Genomic DNA, 21656 nt, shown 5'->3' on the forward strand with positions numbered 1-21656 from the left:
CCCGCTATCATCCAGAAGGCAAGGTCAGTACAGGTGCATCAAAGCCGGGACCGAGAGACTGAAAAACATATTCTATCTCAAGGCCATCCGACTGTTAAACAGTAATCACTAACTCAGAGAGGCTGCTGCCTACATACAGACTCAAATCATTGGTCACTTTAATAAATGGATCACTAGTCACTTTAAATAATGCCCCTTTAACAACTCATCTCATATGTATATACTGTATCTTATACCATCTACTGCATTTTGCCTATGTCGCTCGGCAATCGATCATCCATATATGTAACTGTACATACATGTTCTTATTCCATCGCTTTAGATTTTGTGTACTAGGTAGTTGTTGTGGAATTGTTAGATTACTTGTTAGATATTACGGCACTGTCAAAACTAGAAGCACAAGCATTTCGCTACACTCACATTAACATCTGCTAACCATGTATATGTGACCAATAAAATTTGATTTGATATCTTAAGGGTAGATTTAGTATAGCGTAATTTCTTCCAAGTGTGAAGTAATTGGTAGATTCGTAAATAATATTTTCAGAGTAGCTTCCCAACACTGAATGTAGAATGATTTGGTAACCTCACGTTACATGGGGTAATACAGTTCAAGCAGGCATTCACTGTCTCTTCGCATGACCTTCACCTCTGGTTCTCTCTCCATTCCTCTTTTTCAAGCATAAAAAATGTATGTTTTTATTCTGTTTGTTTTGTTGTTTGTTCTGTTGGAAAAAAGCCAGACATTCCATCACTCAACAGGGGCTCCCGAGTGGTGCAGAGGTCTAAGGCACGGCACCTCAGTGCTAGAGGCATCACTACAGACCCTTGTTCGAGTCCAGGCCAGGCTGTATCACAAACGGTCGTGATTGGCAGTCCCATAGTGCGGCGCACAATTGGCCCAGCATCGTCCGGGTTTGGCCGGGGTACGCCGTCATTGTAAATAAGAATTTGTTCTTAACTGACTTGCCTAGTTAAATAAGAGATAAAAAAAATTATAATAAATAACACAGAGACAAATACGCACACAAACACAACTCTCAAGACCAGCCCAAACCAGATACCTGCTGATCATAGTTAAAGACTCACTGTTCTCTGAAGGAAAACAAACACGCTCACACACACGTACACACAGAGTAGTCCAGCCAGATGAACCCCGTTAGTCGTTATCTCAGTGGGGGCTGAGTTAAACTATCACTACCTGTATGCTGTGAGGGTGTATGACATAAGTGTTGTATAAACCAGAGGGGTATATACAGGACAGGGTCTGGGGCTGCACTTTAGAGGAGCCAGCAGACCCATACCTATTCATACCCGGACGGACTGACGGACTGACCTCACCATGAGGGTCGTCAATATTGTACGTATGACTGTAGAAAAGTAGAAAAAATATATTTAGCTATTACAGATGTAGGATCTTCACTTGATCAGCCTGTTGCAGTAAAACTTTTCTGTAATGCAGGAAATGTAAAGGTTTAAAAGGCTTCTGAAGTTTTTAATTTACACTGACATTTCAGACCTGATTTTCCCTTACAAAAAATGCATCAAGGCCTACAATATTAATATAATATAATTAATATAACCCACACAATGCCTGTTTCTGCAGGATTGTTGTAGCAAAGGTGTCTGTCTAATGTGTCTGTCTGTATGTGTCTGTCTATCATAAGTTTAACTTGGTGTCATTATGCATCTGATAATCAAATAATATTTTGTGTGATCTACTGCTACAGGTTAAAACTTTGTAGGTCTAATATTTCTATTTGAAGCGTATTGTGTTTTCTATCACATTCGCCATTTTAAAATGTGTACTTTACTTTCTTTGTCTGTCCCTCTGTCTATCTGTTTCAGGGTCCAGACCCATCTCTAGCATACCGCCCCATCTTAGACCTGGAGCAGAAAGACAAGGACAAGACAGAATACAGGAATTTTGAGGTCAGCAAAGGAGTATGTTTTTTTACCATGGTTGCGACATAATATTACTGTTTTAAGGCTGGTAATCACAACACATCTGTAATGTGTGTATGTAACAGAGCGGGAGTCTGATTGATCGTGTGTATAACACATACAAGCTGATGCACACCAACCAGACCCTGGACTTTGTCAAGCAGAAGGTGAGTCTGTCAAGACAGGTTCAGCGCAAATGCAAACAACTGTGTGTGTGTTTCAGTAGAGCAGGCTAAACCAACCTGTAATGTTTAACGAGGAGTGTAACTGTGACTGTTAAGATGTAAGATGTTATGTAATTTCGTCTAATGTTGCAGATAACATGAACATACCACTCATTAACCTTCCCCACTCCTCCTCTCCTCTGCAGCACTCTGAGTGGTCAGGTTGTGCGCATGCCCAGATGGAGGTGATGGAAGCCGTCATATCTCTGGACCAGCTGGTTGATGAGTCCGACCCCGACGTCGACTTCCCCAACTCATACCACGCCTTTCAGACCGCTGAGGGCATCCGCAGGGAACACCCCCACGAAGGCAAACACACGCACACACACACAAGCACGCATGCACACATGGTTCACAACTCTAATCCTTATCTCTCCTCCCTCTCCAGACTGGTTCCAGTTGGTGGGGCTGATCCATGACATTGGGAAGATCATGGCTCTGTCAGGGGAACCCCAGGTGAATGCCTCTCAATGTTACCCTGATACAGGTTGTGATGCTTGGCTACGCTAACAGCAGTGGTAAAATGGCCTGTAATGTTAGGCAACGCTAGGCTAACTGCACTGTGTCCTTGTCCTGCAGTGGGCTGTAGTGGGGGACACATTCCCAGTGGGGTGCAGGTTCCAGAATGGCATTGTGTTTCGAGGCAGTACCTTCGTGGACAACCCCGATGACAAAAACCCTGCTTACAAGTACTGTTACACTTCTCTTTTTACCAATCTAATCAAAAAGTCTTATCAAACCACATCATTCACTGCACAACATGTCGGCTATAAGCCAGCCTGGAGAAGTGTTCACATTATGCCATTTAGCAGACACGTATATACAAAAAGTTAATGTGCCATCTTATATACTTAATTCAGATGATCACCTCTCTTCTCCTCCCCCGCTCTAGTTCTGAGTGTGGGATCTATAAGCCAAACTGTGGGCTGGACAATGTGCTCATGTCCTGGGGCCATGATGGTGAGTAACACAGAGACATACACACAGTCACCACTGTAAGGCACATGGGCCTGCACAGTAACACTACTGAACTGCTGTCTGTGTTGTTTGTTCCAGAGTATCTCTACAGGGTCATGAAGTTCAACAAGTGCACCATCCCAGAAGAGGTGAGAATGGGGGTCTAAGGTTCTACATTAGCAAAGAGAATACAGGTTTACAAAAACTCAGTGGTTCTAGTTTAAGACTGCTGCTCAGAGTGTTAACTCACCTAAAAGTCTTCACTCCTCCGCTCTCCCTCTCTAGGGTCTGTATATGATCCGGTTCCATTCCTTCTACCCCTGGCACTCCCATGGAGACTACATGCACCTCTGTGATGACAAGGACATGCGCATGATTCCCTGGGTTCGCGAGTTCAAGTACGTATCAACACACACAAATATATTTTCTCTACCCTCTCTGCAGTCAGTTTGACCTCGAACATTTGACCCCTACAGTAAGTTTGACCTCTACACCAAGACCACTGAGCTGCCTGACATAGAGAAGTTGAAGCCATACTACCAGTCTCTCATCGACAAGTACTGTCCTGGGGTACTGAAGTGGTGACACACACACACTCAGACAGATGGGGCAGCCACACACACCTACTCCCACCTCAAATGTTTCATAAACCAATTAACTATCACAATTCATTTATTTTCCGCCCTCTCTCACGCCTTCATAGAGATCATATCCAGCAGCAACACCAGGGCATCTCCTCAGATATGGGTAACACTATTAGCTTTATCTTCAACAGACCTGGATAGCCTTTACCATGTTGTCATCATCTGTATGTCAACTACATTATATTCTAATGACAGAACATTCTAAAAGTGTTGTTTGTTGCTTAGAATGCCGATTACAATTCATATGGGTTACAATTCTCTGTCAGATCATTTTGAATTTGTCTAATAATGAAGAACCAAATGGATACATTTCCTATCTTTATTATAAATGATACAAAAACATTAACATTTTCCATTCATGGATGTGATGTTTTTTCAAACGTGGAAAGACGCTTGGCGGGAAAGTGCAGAATTGGTGATTCAGTACATTATATCTGGTAGCAAAGCAAAGGACCACAGTGGCAAACCAAACACCCTTTAACACACACACACGTAGACATGTACAATTACAAGGACACTGACAAAAAAAGTTATTTTCTCTTGGTTGTAATAATACTATAGATAATTGGAAACATTTGTCTATTCATTTCAAATAAAGTGATTGTCAAATGTAGAATAAAGCATCAACGAAATTCTTTGGTGAGAAAGTTATTGTTAGGGAAAGGCAGACAGGTAGTCAAGACAGGCAGCTTTCTCCTGAGCACTAGGACACAGAGTTAGTGGAAGGGAGGGCTACCAAATCCCATGTTCAGGGGTCAGGAGGAAACTATTTCTTGAGACAGTCAGTCAACACTCCCCTCCTCTTCTTCTCCATCCTCTTCTTCTTCCACCTCATCTAATACATCGTTCTCTTCTCTTTCACTCTCCTCGTCTTCCCCCCTTCGCTCATCCTCTTCTGCATCATCCTCTTCTGCATCAACCTCCTCCCGCTCCTCCTCCTCCTCCTGTCTTTGTCCTAGACCATCTTTGTCGTTGGAATTGGCCTCCTTAGCATCAGGCTGGTGGGGTGTAGCTGTGGGTTTTGGTTTTGGTTCAGCCTTGGCTGCAGTAGGTTTGGTCTTGAGTGTAACTTCCAGCTGCAGTCCCCGGAGCAGACAGAGGGTGACACTGCAGAAGAGGAGGCTCCAGAGCAGCAGGGGGGCAGACACACCCCTCACCTGAGAGCGCACCCACTTCACCACCTGGGGCACAGCTGCCTCAGACACACGCCGAGGGAGGGACTTATCCTACACACACACACACACGGGTCAGACACAAGGACATACAGGACTCACACACTTAGTGCTTGCTGAGAACTACGGGTAGTTACAGTGCATTCGTAAAGTATTGACTTTTTGCACATTTTGTTACGTTTATTCTAAAATGGATTAAATAAATAAAAATCCTCAATCTACACACAATACCCCATAATGACAAAGCGAAAACAGGTTTTTAGAGAATAAAAACTGAAACAATTTATTTATAAAAGTATTCAGACTCTTTGCTATGAGATTAAAAAAATGTGCTCCGGTGCCTCCTGTTTCCATTGATCACCCTTAAGATGTTTCTACAACTTGATTGGAGTCCACCGGTGGAAAATTCAATTGATTGGATAATTTGGAAAGGTATAGAACTGTCTATATACAATGTGCCACAGTTGACAGTGCATGTCAGAGCAAAAACCAAGCCATGAGGTCAAAGGAATTGTCCGTAGAGCTCCGAGACAGGATTGTGTCGAGGCACAGATCTGCAAAAGGGTACCAAAACATTTCTGCAGCATTCAAGGTCCCCTAGAACATCGTGGCCTCCATCATTCTTAAATGGAAGAAGTTTGGAACTACCAAGACTCTTCCTAGAGCTGGCCGCCTGGCCAAACTGGGCAATCAAGGGAGAAGAGCCTTGGTCAGGGAGGTGACCAAGAACCCGATGGTCACTCTGACAAAGATGGGACAACCTTCCAGAAGGACAACCATCTCTGCAGCACTCCACCAAACAAGCCTTTATGGTAAAGTTGCCAGACGGAAGCCACTCCGAAAAAGGCACATGACAGTCTGCTTGGAGTTTGCCACAAGATTTTCTGGTCTGATAAAACCAAGATTGAACTCTTTGGCCTGAATGCCAAGCATTACGTCTGAAGGAAACCTGGCACCATCCCTACGGTGAAGCATGGTGGTGGCAGCATCATGCTGTGGGGATGTTTTTCAGCGGCAGGGAGTGGGAGACTAGTCAGTATCGAGGGAAAGATGAACAGAGCAAAGTACAGAGAGATCCTTGATGAAAACCAGCTCAGGACCTCAGACTGGGGCAAAGGTTCACCTTCCAAGAGGACAATGACCCTAAGCACATAGCCAAGCCAATGCAGTAGTGGCTTCGGGACAAGTCTCTGAACGTCCTTGAATAGCTCAGCCAGAGCCCGGACTTGAACACGATCTTACATTTCTGGAGAGACCTGAAAATAGCTGTGCAGCGACACTCCCCATTTAACCTGACAGAGCTTGAAAGGATCTGCAGAGAGGGGAGAAAATCCCCAAATACAGGTGTGCCAAACTTGTAGCGTCATACCCAAGAAGACTAAAGGCTGTAATCGCTGCCAACGGTGCTTCAACAAAGTACTGAGTAAAGGGTCTGAATACTTATGTAAAATGTGATTTGTATTTTAATAAAATGTGCAAAACATTTCCAAAAAACAGTTTTATCCCTGTAACTAGGGATGCACAATATAACGGTAAACATATCGGAATCGGCCGATATTAGCTAAAAATGCCAACATCGGCCCAATGTCTAGTTTAACACCGGTGTGCAAAACCGATGTCAAAGCTGACGTGCATACCTATATAACGTAGGTAGATGATATGCAACACTACAATCCGCTACACGTGCAACACTTTTATTCCTAATCTAGACCAAAATGTCTGCTGTGTGGATCGAGGCAGTCAACAAGTCCATCAGTCATTTGAAAGAGTAAGACAATTTCAGCGAGACAACTCAAAGGAAAAACCCATTATCGGCAAGATAATGGAATTCCTGGCCCTTGACAATCAACCGTTCTCTGTTGTGGATGATGTTGGCTTTCGCCGACTGGTCGAGCACCGGTACACACTACCAAGTAGGTGCTATTTTTCAGATGTTGCCCTACCGGAGTTACATAGTATTGTTGAAACACACCCATGAGCTACTTGCTACTAGCTTCAAGACTGACATTTGGACCAGTGATGTCAGCCCCATGAGCATGCTGAGTCTGACAGCACAGTGGGTCGACGAGGATTTCGATACTGAGGAAAGCCGTATTGCATGCTCAAGAATGTGCTGGTTCTTATACCGCTGCTGATATTTCAATGACATTTGAGAACATGTTTGAAACGAACACTCCTCGCTCCATTTGAACAACTGACTGGAGAAATAAGCTCAACTGTGTCTGCAGCAGACGTGATACCCTGTCATGGCGTTGAAACACCTGCTCAACAAAAATGCCAACACAGACCGTCGGGTTAACTTGGAAAAGTACTCTACTAGAGACTGAACAAGCGATTCGGTGGCATTCTCTCTGAGCCTCTACTGTGTCGCCACCATGCTTGATGCTAGGTACAAGGACCTCTACTTCGATGCAGACAAGAAAGAGGGTTTACGCGAAATGTTACAGACAGCTGGACAGGATGGAAACGGACAGTGACAGTGCGCACCGAGGAAAATGCCACGCATGGAAAGACAGAGCTTTAACTTCACTGCTTGACATGTATGATGAAATTCTGGTTGAGACTGAACAAATGAACAAAACAGCAAGTAATTGAAAGCAATAGGTTTTGATTTTTACTGGTAATGGGGATATACGTAAATTCCAACCAAATAACCTTGTGCTCAGTGTGTTTAAACTATTTAACTGTACTTAAATGCTTAAAAGCCCGCTAAAATTTGAAATATTGGTATAGATTTCTTTGGCAAGGAAAATATCAGATATCATTATCGGCCAAAAATGTCATCACTAGCTGTAACGTAACAAAATGTGGAAAAAGTAAAGGGGTCTGAATACTTTCCAAATGCACTGTACCTTGAGTCCATGCTGGCTAAGCATGCTCTCCAGGAAGGTGTCGCCCAGATACACTGTGGGATAGAACTCCTCTATGTACACCCTCCTCCACCAGCGCTGAGGATACGACCTACAACACACACATAAAATATGTCAGCTGTGACACTGACTAGCGCATGTTAACTGATGATTTCTGCATTTCCTCAAAGATGTCAACATTCAGATTATTGCTGTGCAATATGAATCAACTACCTCATCACCTATCAGTTCTCTGTGTGTATGTGTGTGAGAGTGAGTATGTACTAACCCATCAGTTCTCTGTGTGTATGTGTGTGAGAGTGAGTATGTACTCACCCATCAGTTCTCTGTGTGTATGTGTGTGAGAGTGAGTATGTACTAACCCATCAGTTCTCTGTGTGTATGAGAGTGAGTATGTACTAACCCATCAGTTCTCTGTGTGTATGAGAGTGAGTATGTACTAACCCATCAGTTCTCTGTGTGTATGTGTGTGAGAGTGAGTATGTACTAACCCATCAGTTCTCTGTGTGTATGTGTGTGAGAGTGAGTATGTACTCACCCATCAGTTCTCTGTGTGTATGTGTGTGAGAGTGAGTATGTACTAACCCATCAGTTCTCTGTGTGTATGTGTGTGAGAGTGAGTATGTACTCACCCATCAGTTCTCTGTGTGTATGAGAGTGAGTATGTACTAACCCATCAGTCCTCTGTGTGTGAGAGAGTGAGTATGTACTAACCCATCAGTTCTCTGTGTGTATGAGAGTGAGTATGTACTAACCCATCAGTCCTCTGTGTGTGAGAGAGTGAGTATGTACTAACCCATCAGTTCTCTGTGTGTATGTGTGTGAGAGTGAGTATGTACTCACCCATCAGTTCTCTGTGTGTATGTGTGTGAGTGAGTATGTACTAACCCACCAGTTCTCTGTGTGTATGTGTGTGAGAGTGAGTATGTACTCACCCATCAGTTCTCTGTGTGTATGTGTGTGAGAGTGAGTATGTACTCACCCATCAGTTCTCTGTGTGTGTGTGTGTGAGTGAGTATGTACTAACCCATCAGTTCTCTGTGTGTATGTGTGTGAGAGTGAGTATGTACTAACCCATCAGTTCTCTGTGTGTATGTGTGTGAGTGAGTATGTACTAACCCATCAGTTCTCTGTGTGTATGTGTGTGAGAGTGAGTATGTACTCACCCATCAGTTCTCTGTGTGTGTGTGTGAGAGTGAGTATGCACTCACCCATCAGTTCTCTGTGTGTATGTGTGTGAGAGTGAGTATGTACTAACCTATCAGTTCTCTGTGTGTGTGTGTGTGTGAGAGTGAGTATGTACTCACCCATCAGTTCTCTGTGTGTATGTGTGTGAGAGTGAGTATGTACTAACCCATCAGTTCTCTGTGTGTATGTGTGTGAGAGTGAGTATGTACTAACCCATCAGTTCTCTGTGTGTATGAGAGTGAGTATGTACTAACCCATCAGTCCTCTGTGTGTGAGAGAGTGAGTATGTACTAACCCATCAGTTCTCTGTGTGTATGAGAGTGAGTATGTACTAACCCATCAGTCCTCTGTGTTTGAGAGAGTGAGTATGTACTAACCCATCAATTCTCTGTGTGTATGTGTGTGAGAGTGAGTATGTACTAACCCATCAGTTCTCTGTGTGTATGTGGGTGAGAGTGAGTATGTACTAACCCATCAGTTCTCTGTGTGTGAGTGTGAGTATGTACTAACCCATCAGTTCTCTGTGTGTGAGTGTGAGTATGTACTAACCCATCAGTTCTCTGTGTGTGAGTGTGAGTATGTACTAACCCATCAGTTCTCTGTGTGCATGTGTGTGAGTGAGTATGTACTAACCCATCAGTTCTCTGTGTGTATGTGTGTGAGAGTGAGTATGTACTCACCCATCAGTTCTCTGTGTGTGTGTGTGAGAGTGAGTATGCACTCACCCATCAGTTCTCTGTGTGTATGTGTGTGAGAGTGAGTATGTACTAACCTATCAGTTCTCTGTGTGTGTGTGTGTGAGAGTGAGTATGTACTCACCCATCAGTTCTCTGTGTGTATGTGTGTGAGAGTGAGTATGTACTAACCCATCAGTTCTCTGTGTGTATGTGTGTGAGAGTGAGTATGTACTAACCCATCAGTTCTCTGTGTGTATGAGAGTGAGTATGTACTAACCCATCAGTCCTCTGTGTGTGAGAGAGTGAGTATGTACTAACCCATCAGTTCTCTGTGTGTATGAGAGTGAGTATGTACTAACCCATCAGTCCTCTGTGTTTGAGAGAGTGAGTATGTACTAACCCATCAATTCTCTGTGTGTATGTGTGTGAGAGTGAGTATGTACTAACCCATCAGTTCTCTGTGTGTATGTGGGTGAGAGTGAGTATGTACTAACCCATCAGTTCTCTGTGTGTGAGTGTGAGTATGTACTAACCCATCAGTTCTCTGTGTGTGAGTGTGAGTATGTACTAACCCATCAGTTCTCTGTGTGTGAGTGTGAGTATGTACTAACCCATCAGTTCTCTGTGTGCATGTGTGTGAGAGTGAGTATGTACTAACCCATCAGTTCTCTGTGTGTATGTGTGTGAGAGTGAGTATGTACTAACCCGTCAGTTCTCTGTGTGTATGTGTGTGAGAGTGAGTATGTACTAACCCGTCAGTTCTCTGTGTGTATGTGTGTGAGAGTGAGTATGTACTTACCCATCAGTTCTCTGTGTGTATGTGTGTGAGAGTGAGTATGTACTCACCCATCAGTTCTCTGTGTGTATGAGAGTGAGTATGTACTAACCCATCAGTTCTCTGTGTGTATGAGAGTGAGTATGTACTAACCCATCTGTCCTCTGTGCTTGAGAGAGTGAGTATGTACTAACCCATCAGTTCTCTGTGTGTATGTGTGTGAGAGTGAGTATGTACTAACCCATCAGTTCTCTGTGTGTATGTGTGTGAGAGTGAGTATGTACTAACCCATCAGTTCTCTGTGTGTATGTGTGTGAGAGTGAGTATGTACTAACCCATCAGTTCTCTGTGTGTATGTGTGTGAGTGTGAGTATGTACTAACCCATCAGTTCTCTGTGTGTATGTGTGTGAGAGTGAGTATGTACTAACCCATCAGTTCTCTGTGTGTATGTGTGTGAGAGTGAGTATGTACTAACCCATCAGTTCTCTGTGTGTGTGTGTGTGAGTGTGAGTATGTACTAACCCATCAGTTCTCTGTGTGTGTGAGAGTGAGTATGTACTAACCCATCAGTTCTCTGTGTGTGTGAGAGTGAGTATGTACTAACCCATCAGTTCTCTGTGTGTGTGTGTGTGTGAGTGAGTATGTACTAACCCATCAGTTCTCTGTGTGTATGTGTGTGAGTGAGTATGTACTAACCCATCAGTTCTCTGTGTGTGTGTGTGAGAGTGAGTATGTACTAACCCATCAGTTCTCTGTGTGTATGTGTGTGAGTGAGTATGTACTAACCCATCAGTTCTCTGTGTGTATGTGTGTGAGAGTGAGTATGTACTAACCCATCAGTTCTCTGTGTGTATGTGTGTGAGAGTGAGTATGTACTAACCCATCAGTTCTCTGTGTGTATGTGTGTGAGAGTGAGTATGACCTAACCCATCAGTTCTCTGTGTGTATGTGTGTGAGAGTGAGTATGACCTAACCCATCAGTTCTCTGTGTGTATGTGTGTGAGAGTGAGTATGTACTAACCCATCAGTTCTCTGTGTGTATGTGTGTGAGAGTGAGTATGTACTAACCCATCAGTTCTCTGTGTGTATGTGTGTGAGAGTGAGTATGTACTAACCCATCAGTTCTCTGTGTGTATGTGTGTGAGAGTGAGTATGTACTAACCCATCAGTTCTCTGTGTGTGTGTGTGTGAGAGTGAGTATGTACTAACCCATCAGTTCTCTGTGTGTATGTGTGTGAGAGTGAGTGAGTATGTACTAACCCATCAGTTCTCTGTGTGTATGTGTGTGAGAGTGAGTATGTACTAACCCATCAGTTCTCTGTGTGTATGTGTGTGAGAGTGAGTATGTACTAACCCATCAGTTCTCTGTGTGTATGAGAGTGAGTATGTACTAACCCATCAGTTCTCTGTGTGTATGTGTGTGAGAGTGAGTATGTACTAGCCCATCAGTTCTCTGTGTGTATGAGAGTGAGTATGTGCTAACCCATCAGTCCTCTGTGTGTGAGAGAGTGAGTATGTACTAACCCATCAGTTCTCTGTGTGTATGTGTGTGAGAGTGAGTATGTACTCACCCATCAGTTCTCTGTGTGTATGTGTGTGAGAGTGAGTATGTACTCACCCATCAGTTCTCTGTGTGTATGTGTGTGAGAGCGAGTATGTACTCACCCATCAGTTCTCTGTGTGTATGTGTGTGAGAGTGAGTATGTACTCACCCATCAGTTCTCTGTGTGTGAGAGAGTGAGTATGTACTAACCCATCAGTTCTCTGTGTGTATGTGTGTGAGAGTGAGTATGTACTAACCCATCAGTTCTCTGTGTGTATGTGTGTGAGAGTGAGTATGTACTAACCCATCAGTTCTCTGTGTGTATGTGTGTGAGAGTGAGTATGTACTAACCCATCAGCTAGTGTTTTAGTGAACCAGTATTTGTAGCGGTGAGCTCTGAGGTACGTGGGAGGCTGCTGGTGGAACGGGTACTGAGACACATCTGACTGGATGAGCTCAATCACTGGAGAGAGACAGAGTGATGGGCAAACGTTAAGATATTTTACAATACAGTAAATACAATACAGTTTGTGTTAATGTGGCTGTATTGGCAGTAATGCACTGCCATTAACCTCAAAAAGAAGAAGTGTGTACACCCTACCGTCCCTCTTGCCCTGCAGCAGTCTGTACATTAGGCTGGTGAACCAGGGAGAGTGCGTATGTGTTCCCAGGGCTGCAAACCACATCTGCCAGTCCAGCCGTGGTTGATGAGGGGTGATGACCGAGGGAGGGGCACTGAGGTTCCCTGGCTTATACATAAATTCTATCTCCTAGAGGAGGGAGAGGGTAGGACAATGGAGACAATTAAAGTTGGATGGGGGAAAAAGATGCCTTGGTTAACTTCCGCTTTAAAACAGATTACAGAAACATTACAAACGGGCAAAAAATACACCTCTCCCACACAAACACACCCCTACCGTCCAGGTGACTTTATCCATGGATCCCTCGATGACCACCTCGGGCCGCCCCCCCACCCCAGTCATGCGTCTGAACAGGCCGTAGGAGTTGACCAGCTGGTAACGACTGACCGCATCATAACCCTGACGCACCCCCGGCCACACACTGGCGTTACTGTCATACTCTATGAAGGTGAATGGGACCTGGACAAACACACACACTGCTGTTAGAATCATACTCTATGAAGGTGAATGGGACCTGGACAAACACACACACTGCTGTTAGAATCATACTCTATAAAGGTGAATGGGACCTGGACAAACACACACACTGCAGTTAGAATCATACTCTATGAAGGTGAATGGGACCTGGACAAACACACACACTGCAGTTAGAATCATACTCTATGAAGGTGAATGGGACCTGGACAAACACACACACTGCTGTTAGAATCATACTCTATAAAGGTGAATGGGACCTGGACAAACACACACACTGCAGTTAGAATCATACTCTATGAAGGTGAACAAGAACATGCTGGAACACACAAAGTATGACATGCCTTACTGAGAGCAGGTACCATTACTCTAGATCAGTGGTTCCCAACCAGGGGTACTAAGAACCCTGGGGGTACTTGGCCTATTCATAGGGAGTACTTCAGAAGACTCACGAGATGAGTCACACATGAAGGGGTACTTCAGGGATACTCCAGGCAGAGCTAAATTCAGTTGGAACAGTAAACGAAAAGGGTTGGGAACCAATGTTCTAGAGTGTTCTACTCACCAGACTGATGGCAAACATAGAGACAGCAGCAGCACCAAACACTGTCCACTGGACTGTACCCAAAAACCTCTTGAAGAACCCTTCCACACACGCACACCTACAGAACACACAGACACACATGTAAATACACACACACACAGCAGTATCCCAAAGCCTCCAGAAGAAACACTCTACACACACCAAGACAACACACAAAACATACCACTTTCCCAGAGAGGTGTGTGTGTGTTACCTGAACATGGAAGAGACTAGTTCCCAGGTGAGAGACAGTACTCCCAGCCAGACCGAGGGGAAGGTGACAGTCTTCAGGAACTGGTTAAACTGGTGGAAGGTAAACACTGAGGAGATAACCAGCAATAAGAGTCAAAACAATGATTATCTACTACAGCTGATATCTGACACGCACCTGTCCTGGAGGAGACAGTCCCCTTGTCCCAGTTGATCTGCAGGTCAAACCATGTGACCATTCCGAAGCCAATTAGAGCCCAGACTGCAATCTCCACCACAAACCCTGCCCACCACAACAAGGAACCTGATTGGAGCAGAGACAGAACCAGGGAGTACATGTCACATCCTGCCTCCAGTAACTGACTGACTGTCCTCAATGCAAGTTACCTACACAGTGTGTATGTGTCGGAGTGTGTGTACCTTGGTTAGGGTTAGGAGTGTATTTCTTGCGTAGCCAGAAGTATATATGCTCGTCGTCCAGCAGAGACAGACACATTGTCAGAGTCAGGAGGTTGAAGAAGTTATAGTTTCCAGACAGGATGATCAGCACCTGCAGTACCACCTAAATACCACAGGGGTGACAGAAAACACTGCACTTCACCTAACCGCCAGAGGGGGGAGACAGACCAAGTCCCCAAACTGTTGATGACAAAATGCTACAACATACACAGAGTTAATCTGACCTGCATGTAGAAGGCCCCGAGGCGAAGTCGACGTAGAGGGCTGAGGAAGAGGAATGGAGCAGCGATCTCAATGGCGAAGGTGGCTACCACAGACAGCTTATGCCACCAGACGGGCAGCTGGTGGGCAAACCAGGCCAAGGGTGTAGGGATACACTGGGTCTCGTAGTGATATGTCAGCGCTAGAGACACACACCACCACATGTTAGAGGCACACATCAACAGTAGCTACACTGGGCCTCAATGATATGTTAGGGCTAGAGAGAGATATACATGTTAAGCACACACAGGCCAGAGACGGTGTGATACACTGGGTCTCTGTGGTACATCAGGGGGAGAGAAAGACGCTCAGTAACAGCAGTCTGAGCGGCAGTAACGTCTGATGAGTTAGGTAACCTGCTTGAGCAATTATGCAACACACACACACAGCTACCTGTGAGGCCCCACCAGGTAGGGCAGCGGGAGGTGAGTTTGACGACTCCGGAGGCGAACATCAGTCTGAACAGCAGCCAACGGACCAACCAGAAGGTCACAGGGTCGTGCTCCCTGCCCGCTCGCCACCCCCGCAAAGACGTCACCGGGGCGATGAGCACACAGAGGAACCCAGTCTCCAGGAGAAGAGAGTCCCTGGATGCAGTCACAGAGAAAGGGAAAGGAGAAGGGGAGGGAGAATGAGCAAGGTGGAGAGAGTGTTAGGACCCAGAGACTGAGCATGCCCAGACAGGGCTAATGTTGTAGTGTTTTCATCATGATGCTACTATGGTGATGTTGTTATCAATGTGTTATAGTGTTTATAATCTGGCACCTGACAGATGCAGTTGCACAGCAGTAGGAGCACCAATCACACATACACATCAGCTGACTGCCAAGACTACTCAGTCTCATACACACGCTAACAGCAGTACTGGGGTGTTAATTAACATGGTACCTCAGGGTGGCATTCACTCTCTGGGTGTGGCAAACACACACACACAACTCACCACTGGAAGTAGAGGAAGACCTGTCCCACCTGGAACAACAGGCAGAGTCAGAGATCAGGCGTACTGTATACTGGCTCCCGCTACAGCAGTGTGTATGTGTGTGTGGTATAACTGACCTGGTACATTGACAGGTACATGATCCAGAGAAATAGAAACACCAAGCTGTCTCTGAGTGATTCCAGTACTGTAGCAGCCAGGCTCAGTGCTGCCCCTAGCAGGCAGAGCAGCTCCATGGCAGTCTGGGTGTCAAGACCTAGAATACAGTTTACACTGTTAGAATCTATTCGATTTATGATTCAAATGATCAGTTAGTCACAACACATTGCTAAAATGTTGTTTAGGAACTCACCCAGACGTGGCGCGAGCCACAGTAAGGTGGGAGAGGAGAGGAGCTGCTCCCAGAGAGCCTTACCACTGTACCGCAGTTGCCACCGTGCTGGTAACAGGCCATCATTTCCATACAGGCCTGGAAAACACACACCTTGTCAACAGGGAGAAGAAGTCACTTGTACTGGAGGTTTACTTTAGGATGTAGTTCCATAGGAGGAAAACCCCATCTAGCCTAACCGAACACCTAGATAACATTTGTATTATATTGGACATTTGGTTCCCTCTCCTCAATAGCTATTGAACCAAGTATACCATGACTATGAAGATAGTACACTACATGGCCAAAAGTATGCTTGTCCCCCCCTTTGCTGCTATAACAGCCACCACTCTTCTGGGAAGGCTTTCCACTAGATATTGTAACATTGCTGCGGGGACTTGCTTCAATTCAGCCACAAGAGCATTAGTGAGGTTGGGCATTGCTGTTGGGCGATCAGGCCTGGCTTGCAGTCAGCGCTCCAATTCATCCCAAAGGTGTTCAATGGGGTTGAGATCAAGGCTTAACCCCATCAAACACACCAATCTTCACAAACCATTTTTGCAGACCTTGCTTTGTGCACAGGGGCATTGTCATGCTGAAAAAGGGCCCTTCCTAAACTGTTGCCACAAAGTTGGAAGCACAGAATTGTCTAGAATGTAATTTTATGCTGCAGCTAGGGTTGCAAAGGCTAGGAAACTTTCTGGAAATGTTCCAATTTTCCATCTTCCAAGCTAAAAGTTAGCTTATAACAGTGAACCTTTGTTGTGCACATTTGTGGCCTGCTGGAGGTCATTTTGCAGGGCTCTGGCAGTGCACCTCCTTGCACTAAGGCGGAGGTAGCGGTCCTGCTGCTGGGTTGTTGCCCTCCTACGGCCTCCTCCACGTCTCCTGATGTACTAGCCTGTCTCCTGGTAGCGCCTGCATGCTCTGGACACTACGCTGACAGACACAGCAAACCTTTTTGCCACAGTTCGCATTGATGTGCCATCCTGGATGAACTGCACTACCTGAGCCACTTGTGTGGGTTGTAGACTCCGTCTCATGCTACCACTAGAGTGAGAGCACCGCCAGCATTCAAAAGTGACCAAAACATCAGCCAGGAAGCATAGGAACTGAGAAGTGGTCTGTGGTCACCACCTGCAGAATCACTCCTGTTTTGGGGGGTGTCTTGCTAATTGCCTATAATTTCCACCTTTTGTCTATTCCATTTGCACAACAGCATGTGAAATTTATTGTCAATCAGTGTTGCTTCCTAAGTGGACAGTTTGATTTCACATAAGTGTGATTGACTTGGAGTTACATTGTGTTGTTTAAGTGTTCCCTTTATTTTTTTGAGCAGTGTATATATATCTCATACACACACACACACATTTTTGTAATAATGACAATTGCAACAATACTGAATGAACAATGAACACTTACTTTAACTTAATATAATACATAAATAAAATCAATTTAGTCTCAAATAACATGAGAACATATGTTAAAACGAACCACCAGCTTTCATGGGTCTTCAATATTCCCAGTTAAGAAGTTGTGGTTTGTAGTGCAGAAAGCAGAGCTTGTCTGCATGGTCCCCTGTCAGTCTGCTCCTCCGCGAAACACAGACCTTATTTGAAGTAGATCAAGACATTCTCTATGGAAGACATGAACGGTAAAATAACGAAGGAAGCCCTTTCAAGTTCAGCCGCAAGTTATTACAGGAATTATAACGAGTCGACTATTTCTCTCTAAACCATATACCTTTGACTAATCCGGAAACTATCACCTCGAAAACAAAACGTTTATTCCGTTCTGTATTTTATCTAACGTGTGGCATCCATGAGTCTAAATATTCCTGTTACATTGCACAACCTTCAATGTTATGTCATAATTACGTAAAATTCTGGCAAATTAGTTCGCGGAGCCAGGCGGCCCAAACTGTTGCATATACCCTGACTCTGCGTGCAATGAACGCAAGAGAAATGACACAATTTCACCTGGTTAATATTGCCTGCTTACCTGGATTTCTTTTAGCTAAATATACAGGTTTAAAAATATATACTTGTGTATTGATTTTAAGAAAGGCATTGATGTTTATGGTTAAGTACACATTGGAGCAATGACAGTCAGTCATTGATTGATTGTTTTTTTATAAGATAAGTTTAACGCTAGCTAGCAATTTACCTTAGCTTACTGCATTCGCGTAACAGGCAGGCTCCTCGTGGAGTGCAATGTCATCAGGTGTTAGAGCATTGGACTAGTTAACTGTAAGGTTGCAAGATTGGATCCCCCGAGCTGACAAGGTTAAAAATCTGTTGTTCTGCCCCTGAACGAGGCAGAATATTCCTAGGCCGTCATTGAAAATAAGAATGTGTTCTTAACTGACTTGCCTAGTTAAATAAAGGTGTAAAAAAAAAATATATATTTTTTAATCGACGCACAAAAATACCGATTTCTGATTGTTATGAAAACTTGAAAATCAGCCATTCCGATTAATCGGCCATTCCGATTAATCGGTCGACCTCTAATGTGAAGCGTCAACTCATTTAATTAAAGTTCAATTCGTAACTAAATATTTTTTTCTCTCTCTCTATTGGAAGGATTTAATCATTTGCAATTATGTCTCCATATGATATGGTAAATATATCCAACACAAAAAAACTACATGGTATTAAAATTAATTTGCATATATTTCCGTTAATTCCCATATATTCCCGTTATTTCCATGGAAAGAGTTTCCACCTCCGAATATTCCCCAAAATGTGCAACCATAGCTGTAGCATTAAGATTTCCCTTCACTAAAGGCCTAGCCCGAACCATGAAAAATAGCCTCAGACCACTATTCGTCCGCCATCGAACATTACAGTTGACACAATACATTTTAGCTGGTATTTGTTCTCCTGGCATCCGCCAATCCCAGATTCAACTGCCAGATGGTGAAGCGTGATTCATCACTCCAGAGAACGTGTTTCCACTGCTCCAGAGTCCAATGGCGGCGAGCTTTACGCCACTCTAGCCAACGCTTGCCATTGCGCATGGTGATCTTAGACTTGTGCTGCTCGGCCACGGAAACCCATTTCATGAAGCTCCCGACAAACAGTTTTCGTGCTGACGTTTCTTACAGGGGCAGTTTGTAACTCGGTAGCGAGTGTTGCAACAGAAGACAGACAATTTCTATACGCTACGTGCTTCAGCACTCGGCGGTCTCGTTCTGTGAGCTTGTGTGGCCTACCACTTCGCGGCTGAGCAGTTGTTGCTCCTAGACGTTTCCACTCCACAATAACAGCACTTACAGTTGACTGGGGGAGCTCCTATGACTGTGCCACAGTCTACTGCCAATGTTTGTCTATGGAGATTGAATGGCTGTGTGCTCGATTTTACACACCTGTCAGCAACGGGAGTGGCTAAAATAGACAAATCCAGTAATTTGAAGTGTTGTTGACTAACTTTTTGTTTTTATAATAAGATTTGGAATTTAAATCTTCAATAGCTCTGCCATGACTATGAAAATTATATATTCAGAATCAGGGGAGGATGGAGAAAATCCACAGCTTAATTATTTTAGGAAATTTCAGCAGTTTTGTTTATGCTTTCAATCTGCATACTTTCAAGAATGCTAATTACTACTGCAACTTTCAAGCTGGTAGAGCTACCTCACGAAATGTCTATGCCTCTTGTCGTAGGGTACATTCCTCTCATGCGGTCTACGTTTAATCGCCGGGGGATACAGGCAAAATGGATTCTTCCTCTTCTGTGGATGTTATATTAAGGTTGGAAACAAACTTTAAGGTGGATTACCTCCACCAATTTGACTCAAGCGTGGACCAGAGACAGGGAAGGTGTAAATCCTACTAATTCTCAAAAAATTAATAATTAAATACTACATCCCCTAAAGATTATATCAGCAGTTAATTTAAGCTTTTTAACACCATTACTCTTTAAATCTAAGAACAACCTCTCCCCTTCCTTCCCATATTGCTGTCACTGAAATAGAATGTGTTCCACTCAATGATTTAATTACACACAGTTTTTGGGAGATTTTTGTCCATTTTCCCCAGATTCAGAATATATCATTTCCATAGTCATCCAGAAAAAACGTTGTTTTTTGTCCATCCACCTCCAATTCAGAATATATAATTTTAGTCATGGAACACTTGGTGTAAGAGCTATTTAAGATCATAATACGATTTCGGATTTCACTTTTTTTTTTTTTTATCCGCCTGATTCAGAGTATACCATCGTCATAGTCATGGCAAACTTGGTTAAATAACTATTATGGAGAATATCGAATATCCAATATAAAACTAAGTTTTCCTTGGTCAGGAAAGTAAAAAATTACTTAAAAGATATGTGGCCCGTGTCTAGAGACAGAAAGAAGTCGGGCTAAGTATAATAAAATAGAATTAGTGTCTACCGTTATCTGGCTAAAAAAATACTTAGCTAAACTAACTAGCAACAGAGTAACAAGTTCCTTAGCTAGCTAGCTAGCTAGCTACAGGGGAACACGTTCCCAATGCAAAAAAGCAATGAAACTTGAAATATGTTTGACTTCAAAGTCAAGTACAATACTATAGGAGGCTAGCTAGCTAGCTGGCTAACAGCTGCTAGCATACCATAACACTCATAACTGTCAAGAAACTATCCTAGCTAGCTACATGGGTCAGCTAACTAGATATCTCACCTGGTATCTGCAGGTAGAGGGAGACGAAGGCTACCATGTAGATGAGAGCCATGCACCAAAGGAACAGGCGGCGTGGCAGAGTAATGTAGCCCATGTCTGCTGTGTGGAGGCCCTTCCTGGGATCTCTATCTGTTTCTGCAGGACGCGATAGTAGTCTACTGTAGTGGAACGGGAAATCGGTGTGGGATTTTCACATAACCTGGAGACAAGTCCCTATCGGTGGATCAAAATGTTGATATTGGGGTAAAGGCGTGGGCATGGGTTCCCACCAATTATGTTTATATACACTAGACTTCCCGGGAGTGCTGTTTTGAAGCCACTGCACTTCCATCTGATCTTGGCACTTCCGCCATTCAAAATAATATTTTGGAAGCTATAGAAATGCATTCAATGTCTACATTTCTGCCACATTTTTTTCTATTACAGACACCTTAGTATACTTACACATGACATTATGTGAGCTAAACATATAAAAACATTTTTTCTCAAAGTATACATTTTTGAAAGCTCTAATGTTACTGTCCCCACTACACCAACAAATACGTGTAATTCTGTCCTTGAAAGATTTAATTGAAGGACTGCTTCTACCGGGAGTGCCAATATGGCTGACCCAGTGACTACAAAGTCTCTCATTGCCCAATCCATAGCAACTAGCAATCCAGGGTTTATATACATCGTTGGTTCCCACTAAATGTGGACACAGCGTAGTCAACATTATCTATATCGACAACAGAAAATTGTTTGGTTATAATTTAGGGTTAATCATTAGGTTCGCAGTGTGTTTAAGGTTAGGGCCAATATTAAAATGTAATTAGATAAATAGGCAGGGTTTATTACTTTGCCACTTGCCCAGATAGTGAGGACCGGAGGCGTTGGGGAACCGTGTCAGCATGGCCACTTCAAGCTTCACCCACCAAACGTACGTCAAAGTCTGTTCAATACGTTTTGAGGAAACGTGTCGCTCAGTACACACCGTTCCGCGACGTAGCAAACGTTTAAGCGAACTGAACGCACCTCTGTGTAACTTGATCTTTCCTTGTCATGTACATAATCACAGTTTCAA

General features: G+C 43.9%; 2 protein-coding genes across 3 annotated transcripts; one reads left to right on the forward strand and one right to left on the reverse strand.

Moving 5' to 3' along the window:
• The first annotated feature begins 1271 nt into the window (after positions 1-1271).
• miox (myo-inositol oxygenase) lies at positions 1272-4401 on the forward strand. Its single transcript, XM_055933698.1, has 10 exons — positions 1272-1360; positions 1849-1932; positions 2031-2111; positions 2315-2477; positions 2557-2624; positions 2748-2857; positions 3061-3128; positions 3225-3274; positions 3411-3523; positions 3602-4401. Exons 1-10 carry the CDS (start codon positions 1343-1345, stop codon positions 3708-3710), a joined length of 864 nt encoding a protein of 287 aa, XP_055789673.1. The 5' UTR covers positions 1272-1342; the 3' UTR covers positions 3711-4401.
• lmf2a (lipase maturation factor 2a) lies at positions 4075-20932 on the reverse strand. Of its 2 annotated transcripts, none has more exons than XM_055933697.1 (15): positions 20594-20932; positions 15913-16029; positions 15680-15816; positions 15564-15592; positions 15017-15210; positions 14587-14765; positions 14324-14465; positions 14082-14207; positions 13908-14013; positions 13676-13772; positions 12913-13095; positions 12597-12765; positions 12347-12458; positions 7794-7902; positions 4075-4995 (listed from the first exon to the last, which is right to left on the reverse strand). In XM_055933697.1, exons 1-15 carry the CDS (start codon positions 20685-20687, stop codon positions 4552-4554), a joined length of 2238 nt encoding a protein of 745 aa, XP_055789672.1. In that variant the 5' UTR covers positions 20688-20932; the 3' UTR covers positions 4075-4551. The 2 variants fall into 2 exon arrangements, with proteins under 2 accessions (XP_055789672.1, XP_055789671.1); XM_055933696.1 differs by having other exon boundaries at positions 15913-16044.
• Between the last annotated feature and the right edge of the window lie 724 nt (positions 20933-21656).

The sequence above is a fragment of the Salvelinus fontinalis genome, chromosome 9, assembly GCF_029448725.1.
Source record: "Salvelinus fontinalis isolate EN_2023a chromosome 9, ASM2944872v1, whole genome shotgun sequence".
Lineage (NCBI taxonomy): Eukaryota > Metazoa > Chordata > Actinopteri > Salmoniformes > Salmonidae > Salvelinus > Salvelinus fontinalis.